The following is a 12,630-nucleotide window of genomic DNA, read 5'->3' on the forward strand; positions in this document are numbered from 1 at the left end:
TCAGCATAAAGCTACCACAAACATAAAAACACCTGCAGCGTGTATCACCAAAACACTAAAAAAGGACGACTTATTTCTATACAAGCGTCTTTCATACGTTACCAGAGTTTGAGCCACCACAATCCTGAGCATCAGAACAGGCATCCACAGACGTAATGCAATCTTAATCCTCTGCCTTGGAATCAGCATTGTTAGTTTGCAGGTGACCATGGAAAAAAACTTGTGTATGTGTGTGTGTGTGTGTGTGTGTCTTCAAGGTGTTAAGGGATGCATCGTGTTTGTGTGTGTTGCTTTGGATTGTGAACCAGTTTTTAACAGCCAAAACAGTAAATATGTTTTACTCTGTTTGTAAAAGAGTGTGTGTCAGAGTCTTGATGAAAGCTCAAAAGAGAGTCCAGGATTGTAAAGTGTCCTCAGAAGTACTCCAATACTGTGTACGTAAAGAACGTCTAAGTGTGAAGGCTGAAAGTACTCTGTACTGTAGCTGTCTGTCTAAGAGAGAAGCTCGACTGAATATGCAAGAAAGATAAAGAAAGAGCTAGAAGCAGCAAGACTAGAGAGAGCGGTAGCAGCAGTGGCAGCATAAGGCACGGGTGTAGGAGGCAGCTCTGTGCTCACTTGCTTAATATACCACAGGAGCAGTGAGGGGAAAAAAAAAAGAAAAACAGGTCAGGACACATAGAGTTAATGATCGCCAGAGAAGGAGGACAGCAGGGATGTATTTTTAGAGCTCGTCTCTGTTTTTTAACGATCATTTCTCCACTTTATGTTTGACTAACTTTCGACTGCATTTAGACAGATGCACATATTAGAGAGGCGGGGGCAGTGTGTGGGAGCATGCAGGAGGATGAGAGAGACACAGGTGTGAAGAACATGAATGAGACAGGGAGGGCGATACAAGTCTGGATAGAAGGCTTGTATGGATAAAGCATGACTAATAGCTGAAGAGACAAGACATGTAGGGGAAACAACAACTTCAGAGGTTATGTTGTCCATCCATTATCTATACCGCCTTTCCTGTTCGGGGTCACAGGGGCTGGAGCTGATCTTAGCTGTCATGGGCGAGAGGCAGCCACACTCACATCTATGGACAATTTAGAGTCACCAATTGACCTAAAAAGCTTGCCTTTGGATGTTGGGAGGAAGCCTGAGTGCCCGGAGAAAACCCACGCATGCACACCACCGTGCAGCTTAGTTATGTCATGAAATCTTAAAAATTATTTAATGAATCCTTACCAGATTTTCTAGGCAAAACAAATTAATTAACCTTTATTAATGCATTTATATCGAATAAGAAGAAATGAATAATGCTAGATTTTATTTCATCTCTATGTATCTGATCTTATTCAGAGGCTCTTACCTAATTGTTGTTATCTTAACACATTGAAAAGGATGTGTCAGAACCAGAATGTGAACGATGACTCACCAGAGGCTACAGCAAGCCAAACATGCCCACATAGAGAAGAGGGGGGGGGGAACAATTACACTTCTCTCTCTGTAAAAGTACCTGATGTGGGCGATTTATACACAGTTAGAGAGACAAATGCATTTGCACAAACCTTCTTGTTGATGGATAGACATTTCACTGTTGGACTGGCAGGAACAAAGTCTGCTAAAAGTCAGGTCCAACAGAAATGTAAATCTGCAACATGGGGGGGGGGGGGGGGGGGGGATTTTCAGGACTGCAGTGCTTGTGTGAAAGGGACTTAGGTGTTAGCCCTGTGAGTGACTGGTCACCTGCTCAGGGCTGTCACCTTCAATCTCCAAACTTACATATTTAACCACTACCAAATAAAGTCAACCTCTGACCAGCCCCCCCTACTGCTCCTTGCTTCGCTTGATCCATTTCCACAACTCGAAACAAATTTCAAACTATGATTAACAAACAAAACAGACAATGTCTGACAACACACCGTGTCAGCTCTACCTGCCCACAGACCAAACAGAGAGAGAGAATGAAAAAAAGAGCGAGTAAGAGACTGACTGACGGGTCAAAGCGCGTTCACACCTACACATTGACACCCTGATGGCAGAGACTGCTATGTAGAGTGTCCATCAGTATATACTAATCACTGCCGTCGATGAAGCAGCGGCAGTAACTAGGGGTTAGGTGTCTTGCCCAAACACACATCGGGCATGTGGCTGCAGGGGCTGGGGATTGAACCCCTGACCTCCCGGTTTAGAGACGATCGACTCTACCACTGAGCCACAGACGCAATCCAATCCAAGCACTCCAAGAACTGAGGCTGCTAAAACTACATTTTTTCTTCTTGTTCCCACTGAACTATCAAGGTTCTGATCACAAGATAACACGGTACACAATAAACGTCACAATTTAACTATTATCTTTTGGAATGCAAAACTCAGAAGGAATTTATTTTTTAAGATTATGTAGATCCAGAAATTGTTGGACTTTGAGTTTCCTCAGGATATTAATTGTCCTTTTTCCTCCTTACATTATTTAAAACAACCTTAAAAGCCTTGTTGGTACAGTCAACAAAAAAAACAAACAGATGTATACAATAAAAGAAGATTGAACAGACTCTTACATGTGTGGGGAGGTAGAGGTCATAAGGTGTGCCAGAGTCAACATCGATGGCGTGGAAACCCGACAAGGAGCCGTAGATGACCTTTAACCTTTGACCTTCCTCCACAGTCAGGTCAACGGACAGGGGTTTTTGAGGCAGGGACCTGAATGACTGAGTAGACAGGTAAACAAGGACAAACACATAATATAAATGACTTCATTCAGTATGACCTAAATACTTTAAGAGACATTTTGCTATTCAACTTAGACCAGATGTTATCAAAGCAAAGACAGACACCGGAACCATTAACGTTAATAAGCAACATATTGCAAAAATAAAAGGAATCAGAACAAAGTCACTATCATGTTCACAAGGTGGTGTATTTATGGCCTTTCATGTGAAGGGAGGGTAAAGGGGAGAGAGGCAACCACAAAAGTGATGAAAGAAAAGTAGCTCAGGCCACAGAGGATGCAGAGAAATGGGGACACGAGTCTGCTGAGAATCTGCGTGTATGAATCTCTGGATAGCCTGGATGTGTCAGGACGATGTGGAAGTGACCGTATTATGCAACGTTTTTTTTCTGACATGCAAAGATGTGTAAAGAACAGAAACGTCACAGTGGAGTTTTTTTGTTTTTACTGGTCGAAAGAAATAAAAGGTTCTACCAGGAACCAATGAAAGGACCCTTAGTCTCTAGTTATCACCTTTAAATTATATGTCTTATTTCATACTTACAACATGCAATACCATTCACAATAATAAATCTAACCTTAAATGCCATAAATTTGTGGTAGGGTTTCGGGGCCCAGGCATACACCTCCACAGCATTCTTCAAAGCAATCACCAAGAACTTGATCTTATCGTAGCGCACTGAGGAAACAAAGATGGACAGACAGAATTTAAAAAAACAAGATGGACAAGGATATTTAAATGTAGTTAAACTTTGCTGAAAGATTGTTGGCGTTGACTTGAATGATCTTGGCCATAGTTTTCAAATAAGAGCCAATCAGAAGGCCAAGGCCATCCTGCAAGACCCTCAGCACCCCCTACATGCAGAGTTTAGACTTCTGCCGACAGGGAGGAGGTTCACTTATGTTAGGAGAGCTGAATCTAACAGATATCTGAGGTCATCAGTTGGGTTTTTAAATAAGCTGTAGGCATTGTTGCCTGTTCACTTTTACTATGTACTGTTGATCTTTGTGTCCTTTATCTCACTTACATCCATCATAATGATATCCATGGAAGTTTTGTTTATGTATGTATTTATGTCCTTGTACTGTTTTTATGATGTGCATTGCCTGTTTGGACCTCTGTTGCAAACCAAATTGTCCCTCGGGGACAATTAAGATTTGACCAATCCCATCCAATTTTCCAATAAAAAAATAAATACAAATAAATATCTTTTTTTTTTTAATGACAATGCTCTGACCTGGAACACACATGTAGACAGTCTATGTAGCAGATTATAACAAAGGTTACATTTCTCACATCGTCCGAGAGGTCACGGTGTTGTTCAGAAGTTCATGTTTATTTTTTTTATCAGACAGTCTTAGAGAGCCTAATCAGGTATGGTATCACAGCACGGTTTGGCAACCTGTCAGCGCAGATTAAAAAACAAACTGATCTGATTGTTTCAGACTGTATTTAAAATGATGGGAGCTAAACATAACACATCCCTGCAGACTGTTTTTGAACAGGCTACTCTAATGCAAGCCACAAGGACATTATTGGTTTTGATGCTGATTAGAACTCTCAAGTACAGCTGTAGGTATTTGTTGTGAATGTTCTGAATATTAAGCAGTCAAATACCGTTGTTTAAAACCCGAGATGTGGGTTTCATCTTCTTTTTCTCTAGTCTGGGATATAACAAAAAGTATAATTCTTTGTTTTATTCAAATTTTGTACTTACCCACTTTATAGTGCACACAGCCCTCAAGGTCACCTACTGAGGTCCAGCCCTGTCTCTTTTCCACCTCTGGGTCATTGTGTAAGATTTTATTCCTTAACCAGGACAGGTAGTACAGCCGGAGCTTGTTCTTTTTACCTACAAATGAGTGGTCAAGAGAAGGGTTAGGCTGAATTGTGATTATATAAAATGAAACTGAAAATTATTTCCCTCAGGAGACACATTAAAAAGAACATGAACAGAAAAGCCTGTCATTACAGTTGATAAATCATCTGTGGGGGACCATAAAAACTGTTTTAATGCAGCTATAATAAAGGATGTATTGTGTTCTATAGAGGCACATTCAAATGTGTTACTATACATACCTGATATAGTAATCAGTACATTGAGTCCTTCCAACACATCCATCTGTTGAAACCTTCGCCTACTGATGAGGGAGTAGACTTTTCCCTGACCACTTCGATCCAGAAGCCACAGGCCATTCTCTGTCCCCACTAACAGATTCACACCTGCAGAACAAAAACAGACCTTACACCTCGTGCCGTCACCTGTTCTGAAGACATCAGTAAAGGCCATTGCAACTTGAGTCTGTTTTTTTGTCCGAAATTGACGTATGAGAAATACAATCTAAGGTTATGTCAATCATGTTTGCACAATGAATCCACAAACTCAAACCTAGTGCCAGCAACCTTTCAGGATCAATTGCTTATCTCCTGTATCGACATGTGAAAATCTCCTTTATAAACAGTTAAACTCTCCTTTTCGACAGGTTAAACTCACCTTTAACAATGTGGTAAAAACGTTTTTTAGAGAACCATTAAAATCAACCTCACTGCTTGATCACTCTGTGTGATAAGTACAAGACATTAAGTCTCATACTGCAAATGTTCGCAATTAATGGAAAAAATAAACGCAGCGTGAAAGGTGTCTTTTATCGGATCGCAATAAAAAAACTGACTCGACGGGCAAAGGCCTTGAATATGCAAAGATGGGGATTCCAAATTAACAATATTTAAAGTTTTCACAGTGAAAAAATACACAGCATAGTGCTTTTGTTTTGATATTATTACATGTATACACAAAACACACAAACACTTGAATATTTCTACCAAAAACATGGAGAACTACAAACCCCATAGTCCAGCGCAGAGAACCTCAGTGTTGAATTTCTTCTTGTACTTGCGGATCTCGGGAGTGTCGCTCTGTGGTCGAATGTTGGTCGGGTTCACATTCACTACGGACCCTTTCCTATGGTTCTCCCTCTTGATTGGCTCATCCTTACTGCTTGCTGCATGGACAATGTAACAATGTACAATAACCATGCTGTAAAATATTTAATGTGCAATATTGTATTCTTCTAAAAGCTGCTCATGTGCAACAGTTTTTGTGGTCACATTTAAATATGCATATGACTCCATATCTACATACCGCACCCGGTAAGCATGCATTTCTTTATGCTTGTTATGTATGTGTGCGTGCGTTTGTGTGTAAATGGGCTCACTTGGACTTTGCGGAGGCGACGACATGGGTATCAGTCTTGGATCAATGAAGGAAAGGAAGGAGGAAGATGAGGAGGTGTTTTTATCCTTGGGACTGCTGACAGCCTGACAACAAACACAAACAAGATCATGGTAAATGGACTTGAGCTTCTGTAGTTCTTTCCTAGCCTTCTGACTACCCAAAGCGCTTTTACACCGCAGGTCACACCTACACATTCACACACTGATGGCAGAGACTGCAATGTAAAGTGACCATCAAAAGTAACTAATCCCATTCATACGCCGCCGACAAAGCAGCGGGAGCAAATTGGTGTCTTGCCCAAAGACACTTCAGACACGTGGCTGTAGGAGCTGGGGATCTAACCCCTGACCCTCCATTTAGGAGACGACCGACTCTACCAACTGAGTCACAGCCGCCCATCAGCAGCTATTTCAACTCCATCATTTATTGTTTGTGTTGTCCTCCACTCAAAATATCACAAATCCTTTTTGTGATTTGACAGATCAGTGACCATCCGCTCTTTTGTTCTCTTTAAATCCCTTTTTCATTTGACTTCATTCACACAATCAGAGTTCAAGTTTACTGTTCTGAGTCAGGACATCCATTTCCAATGAAAACTGGTACCATATTCAGGATTATTAAGACAGACTATGTCACAATTTGTACCTGTGCACATTATATGTGCCACCATCGCCATCTGGTGGTCAATATTACTGATGCAATTAGTCACATCCATCCATCCATTATCTGAACCGCTTTTCCTTTTCAGGGGCTCAAGCCTACCCCAGCTGTCATTGGGCGAGAGGCGGGGCTGACATATAGAGACAGACAACCAGCCACACTCACATTCACACCTACGGGTAATTTAGGGTCTCCAACTAAACGAACGAGCATGTCTTTGGACTGTGGGAGGAAGCCGGTGTATCTGGAGAAAGCCCACGCATGCACGGGGAAAATATGCAAACCCCACATAGAGAGACTCCTGTCCGACGGGGATTCAAACCAGGAACCTCCTCACTATGAGGCAACAGCGCTAACCACTGCTAATCTTTGGCAGTGAATTTTTTCAAATAAACTCACATATAGTTCCTGCCGTGTGTTGGATCGAAGGGCTGTGGGTGACTGCGAGTAGTTGAGTTCACGAGTTTGCTGCTGGCCCAGTGCATTATGGGTAGGACTTGGAGAAGAGACTTTCTGCAAAAGGTCTGGAAGCAGGTAGGTTTCATCTGAACCTATCCGAGAAATCTGTAGAAGTAGTAGATGAATATACCAGTCAGAAAAGAGTTCATGAGTTTATCATCCTACCATTTACATCAGCCCACTACCTCTGACAGTACAGAAGCTGATTCCTCTAGCTGATAAAAATAACGATGGAGGCAAACCACCAGTAGTAGTGTATGTGTTTGACTGTGTCCGAAACCGCAGACCTTTATATCGTTATTATTCATACTGAATGTGTAGTATGATCCGGAATCACAGTATGCAATTTTGTGTATGAGAGAAAAGTCCGGATGTATTTTTTGGGGTATGAAACAGGGGCATCCTAAACCGCCCCACAATGCATTGCGGCTTTTATACTGTCCAATCACGGAGCTTGCCAGCCAGCCAACTAGCGTCCTAAAGTAAAAGCTCCGTGCTGAAATATATATATAATATTTTAATAACTATGTAGCTGTATTAGTGATGAACGATTGCATATTGTTGTTAAATTATATTTATGGACCAAGGCGTGACCCGTATTTTAGTATGTTGCTACCGGCATACTAACATCTGGGTTAGAATGAAGTATGCAGTATATATATTTTTAGTATGTAATAGGCAGTATGTAATATGTGGTTTCAGACACAGTTTGTGTGTTTGTGTTTGTTTGTGTGTGTGTTAGTGTGTACTGTGTATGGATTCAGGGCACCTGGTTAAGATTGATGTGAGGCTGCAGTACGATGCCATCAGGGATTCCACTGAAGTATCTCTGGGTTCCATTGGACAGACCGGGCCTTAAAACACACACACACACACAGGTCAAGATGTTAGAGCAGAGCTTGACTTCACTGAAGAGTTTGTAGGGCTCAACTGACATGGTTAATATATATTTTTTTGCGACATGTATTGCAATAAGAAAATGGAAATTATGGAGCGACGCACTTGTTCATAAACTGCACAGATAAACTTGCGGCCTGCTAATGTACTACTTGTACGACATGAACTAAATTAAAGGAAAGCTCACTGTCCTGAGCTGCCTTTGACTCACAAAACACTTTACCGTGTGCGCTGCAGGTGTAGCCTCTAAAAGTAAACAATGAGTGGCACGTCTGCACCATGTACTGTTTGTATATGTGGCCACAGCACCAGGACGAGGTGCTGCTGTTAACAGGATTACAATCACTCCAAATCTGTGATTGAGCATCGAATGTTATCTATGGTTTGCATCAAGCATCACATAAGTGGCAACATGACGTGCTTGACGTTACATGAAAATCTTATAATCTAATATGTAATCTCTTAAAGGCACAGTATGAAGATTCTGCCACCAGGGGGCTCTCAATCATGGGAGTTATCTCTGATACCCCCCCATAAATCCAGTCTGATCCTGTACTTTATCATGACTATAAACCCCTCTATTTCAGCCCTGCTCACAACGGGCTGTTTCGCTGAAAATGTTTGTGATGTCACGGAGGGAAAATCTCCAAACGGCCTGTTTGAGGACACATTTTCTGAAAAGTGGGTCAGGCAAAGGACAGAGAGGAATGACTTCTCTCATAATTTGGGGGTTTCTAGACAGACTAGAGACACATATTAATTTTGAAAATCATGGTAAAGTGTATTTTGTATAATATGTGACCTCTAAACTCGTCTTTTTTCTGATTCTTCAGATTGGTTTCATAACAGGTACATCTTGAAACAGGTCATGTTTGACACTTGTGTTGTTTGGAAACACTAAAAGGATGTTTGAATACGTTTTCCCTTTCTCTCTGACATTCAATTATTTAGATGAATTGCAAAGACTGGCTGAAATGCATTGTGAACCTAAATCAGGAACGTTTTTACCAACATAATAAGCTTAATGGAATTTGTACATGATAGTTATGGACCAAAAATGTCACCTTCTGCTGTCTTCATCATCACTGCTGCCGACCTCATCACTGGAGGAGGAGTATTCTGTGGCCTTGTTAAGTCGACCCAGAGCAGATCTTCCACCCTGCATGGTGGAGGGGAAGAAAAAATCAGAGTAAATGAGGTCAGGTGAGTGAGCAGAGTCAAAAGAATCAAACAGAGAAGACAACAGGACCTTAGTTTAATTTGGTACGGACGAAGATACTAAGAATGATTTGTTGGGTGTACTCTGAGGTCACTTACATTTTATACAGAGGGGAAGATTTGGTGACACTTCCACATGTATAATGTAATAAAACGGATCTGCTGAACTGAAAGCTGTTAATATATCAAATATAAAGACTCTTCATTTACTTGTGATTGCCCGCTGGTGAAGTTTTCTTGTGCCTTTCTGTGTTGCTGTCGAACGGGCTGTAGTAGAGGACTCTCCAGCTTGAAGTAACCTTTAATACACAACAACCATGATCATATTAGTGTCAGTGACGCAGTAGTCCTTTTCAGGCTGCAATTCCTCTAAACTGCCTTAATGTAGCTCTGCCGTATTCACTCCTTAAGACATTCATATCATTTCAGTGTCATACTGTTTTCCCATGGATGGATGGATAGATGAGACAATGTTAATTTAAAACTACACAGATAACATTAACAGATAATTCAAATACTAAAAATCTCTGCACTCCTAAATAGTTCTTGTTAATGCACCAATCCCAGGGTGTTAAGGAGAGAAAGGAGAAAACGGCATGTAGTGACGTTCCACCCAAAGCTCCAGTCACTAGCTGCTACCATTGGCCTGTGTTATGAAGCGTAATGGTTGTGGGGACAAAGGATCTCCTGAACACATGCACACACACAGCGCTGCGCTACATTGCTGGCTCCGATGAGCCTGCCTCGCCTCTGTAACACCTCTGTTACTACTTCTGAAACATCTGTAGATGATACGGGGGGGGGGGGGGGAATCACTTCGTCCCTCCACTGCGACATTCAGATTGAAGGCGAAACATCACAGAGGGGTAAATATCCCACCTTGAAACAGCAGTCTGAATGGAGCTAATGGGCAAAGTGCAAAAGGATGGTGTGGCGCAAACCGACCAACTGGAGGTCTTTCAGTCAAGAAATTCCAAGTTAAAGAGTCCTTTTAACAATTTCAAAATATGGATGCCCAAACTGTTTTTTCCCCAGGATTTTACAGACCTGACCCAGTTAATGTCTACGGCAGGACATCCAAGATCTTAAACCAGTGATTGATTTATTTTCTTAGTTTCTGTAAATATTAAAGGACGAAGCCTGAGTGACGTCACCCATAGGCTCATCAGCAGCAGCCGCCATGCTGGAAATGCTATCTCAGCCTAACTTTCAGTCAACCTAATGACAGACTGAGAGCTGGAGCTGAGGCGGGTTTTAAGCCTCTTGACGAATCGTTACATTGCTCCCACCTGTCAATCTTGTCAGCTACGTGCCTAACTATGGATAACACACAAATCTTTCATAAAATCAAAACGGATGCGTTAAAAAAAATTCACCCCCGTACAATGTGTGCCCATGATGACAATAGCTAATCAGACCTTTTTTTTTCGTTTGACCGAAAGTTGCTTAAAACAAGTTTTGTTGGCACAAAACAGGAAAAGACCTCTCTCACTCCACTACACGTGAGTGAGGAGTAAAAAAAAAAGTATATGAAGAAGCAACAACTTTCCTTGTTACAAAACTAACCGATGTGTGGGAAAATAAAGTCACAAGTAATATTCTCGTATTAGATGACCAGTTGCTTGCCCCCTCCTAACAGTTTTTTTTAAATTTGTTAATATGTTAACAATGTAGATAAGAGAAAAAAGCATCCTTTCCCTCAGTTCCATTAAAGGTAGACATAATCTTTTTTTTTTCACCACAGTAAAGCAGTTTGAGTCTTTAGAAGAATCTTTGATCTCAGGTTAAAACAAAGGAGGCACGATAAGAGCAGCGAAAGTTAGTGGGAGGCATCAAAAGTTGTTTCCTCTCAGCAACACACAGAGGTCAACTTTGAAATGCTAAACATATTCACCGTCTTCCTTTGTTTTCTAATTTCCTTGTTGCTATGAGAGCAGCATGCATAGTTCCTGGCTTGCAGAGAGGATACAGAGAGCAGGTGTCTAGTGTGCTATGTGCTGTTGTGTCGTAGAATATTGTTCATGCTGTTGTCTGAATTAAGGGATATGGTAAGTTCACACTACATGACCCTGATGAAGGCCACGAGCTGAAACGCGTCGGTCTAAATTGTTAATAAAATTGATCTTCTTACTACAAGTGTTGCTGGAGCATTTCGACCTCTTCTAAGTTCACACTACCACCATGAAACAAAACAAGTCCACATGGACAAGGACTGAGCTTAAACAAGACAGTATCAGAGAAAAACAGTGATCTCATTTTATCTCATTGACCAGAGTTCAAAGACCTGTATGTTTTTATGTTTTAACAACATAGGACTCATTTGAGCATGGTGCTGAGTGGAGCTTGCACTGACCTGGGTGGTTGCTGCTTGTAGGCGAGACTTCATGAGCTACAGATCTTCCACTCTTATCTGCTACAAACATTGGACTGCCACTAGAGGGAGAAAGAGACACATACACAGATATCCAAAGATGGAAGGTGAAACAATCAACCCGAGCTAAACTGATCTGATCGATCCATGAATGGTTGTTATCCAGCCATAAACCTCCAAAACAATGAAAAGAAAAAGAAGTTCACTAAAGCTGAACAAACCACTCTGTTCACAGCATTGTTACAAAACTGGAGTTTACACATTTTTAAGTGTCATGTTTTATAGGCTCCTTATTCAACATTCAGAGAGTATCTGGATGCTGGTATTAAATGTCTAAATAATGAGTGATTAGGAGAGTATGGCAATCACCTCAGCTGAACTAACTGGTGGTATTTTCAAAGTCAAGACACACCTCATAGATACAGTCCTTACTTTGTAATGAGTTATAGGTTATACATAATATCAGCCAGGGTCTATCTTATTAACATTAAACTGTATATACATAGTGTCAGCATGCTGTTTGCTTATGGACAAAGCATTCAATGTCCTACACATACATCTGTGCTTGTGTGCATACAGTGAAGCTGGGGTCTACCTTGAAGCTGCCCTCTTGTGGCCCATCACCAGCTCCCGGCAGTAAAACTTAGAGGTAGTGCGTTCTGGAACCTGGAATATGTACAAGATCGAGTTCAGAATAAGAATCAAGCTGAAGGACTATACAGAAACCTAAGGTTAATGAAGGCACAAACATGTCACTTTTCACAAGTTTAAGAGGGCTATTTATAAAAGCTCATGTCTAGCGCCCTGCTTGACAAATTCAGTCAATTAGGGAAGGTTGTTGAGGTTATGAAATTCATGTACCGTACATTTAAAATACTTCCACATCACATTCAAGGCTGTAGAGGAAGGTGAAATACAGTCTTTAATGATACACGTGTAGATGTTTATTACTGAGAAAACCAGTTGTTCCCAGCAGTATTCAATATCATTGCATTTGTCATATACGACAAAAAGAGCACTTTAAATCAACAGCAGCATAATTGGTGTAAGTGTGGCAAAGCAATAAACTT

At 41.1% G+C, this 12,630-nt stretch overlaps 1 protein-coding gene across 2 annotated transcripts in view; it reads right to left on the reverse strand.

Moving 5' to 3' along the window:
- si:zfos-2326c3.2 (misshapen-like kinase 1) overlaps nt 1-12,630 on the reverse strand; it is a 56,091-nt gene that overhangs the window by 7,806 nt on the left and 35,655 nt on the right. For both annotated transcript variants that reach the window (XM_061048765.1, XM_061048764.1), the window contains 12 exons: nt 12,156-12,226; nt 11,543-11,622; nt 9,400-9,488; nt 9,036-9,130; nt 7,844-7,928; nt 7,015-7,179; nt 5,936-6,038; nt 5,567-5,722; nt 4,800-4,943; nt 4,438-4,572; nt 3,298-3,398; nt 2,550-2,699 (listed from right to left, as the gene is read on the reverse strand). In XM_061048765.1, the coding sequence (XP_060904748.1) occupies nt 2,550-2,699; nt 3,298-3,398; nt 4,438-4,572; nt 4,800-4,943; nt 5,567-5,722; nt 5,936-6,038; nt 7,015-7,179; nt 7,844-7,928; nt 9,036-9,130; nt 9,400-9,488; nt 11,543-11,622; nt 12,156-12,226 (1,374 nt within the window). The remainder of the gene's footprint in view (nt 1-2,549; nt 2,700-3,297; nt 3,399-4,437; nt 4,573-4,799; nt 4,944-5,566; nt 5,723-5,935; nt 6,039-7,014; nt 7,180-7,843; nt 7,929-9,035; nt 9,131-9,399; nt 9,489-11,542; nt 11,623-12,155; nt 12,227-12,630) is intronic.

The sequence above is a fragment of the Labrus mixtus genome, chromosome 10 (genome assembly GCF_963584025.1).
Source record: "Labrus mixtus chromosome 10, fLabMix1.1, whole genome shotgun sequence".
Lineage (NCBI taxonomy): Eukaryota > Metazoa > Chordata > Actinopteri > Labriformes > Labridae > Labrus > Labrus mixtus.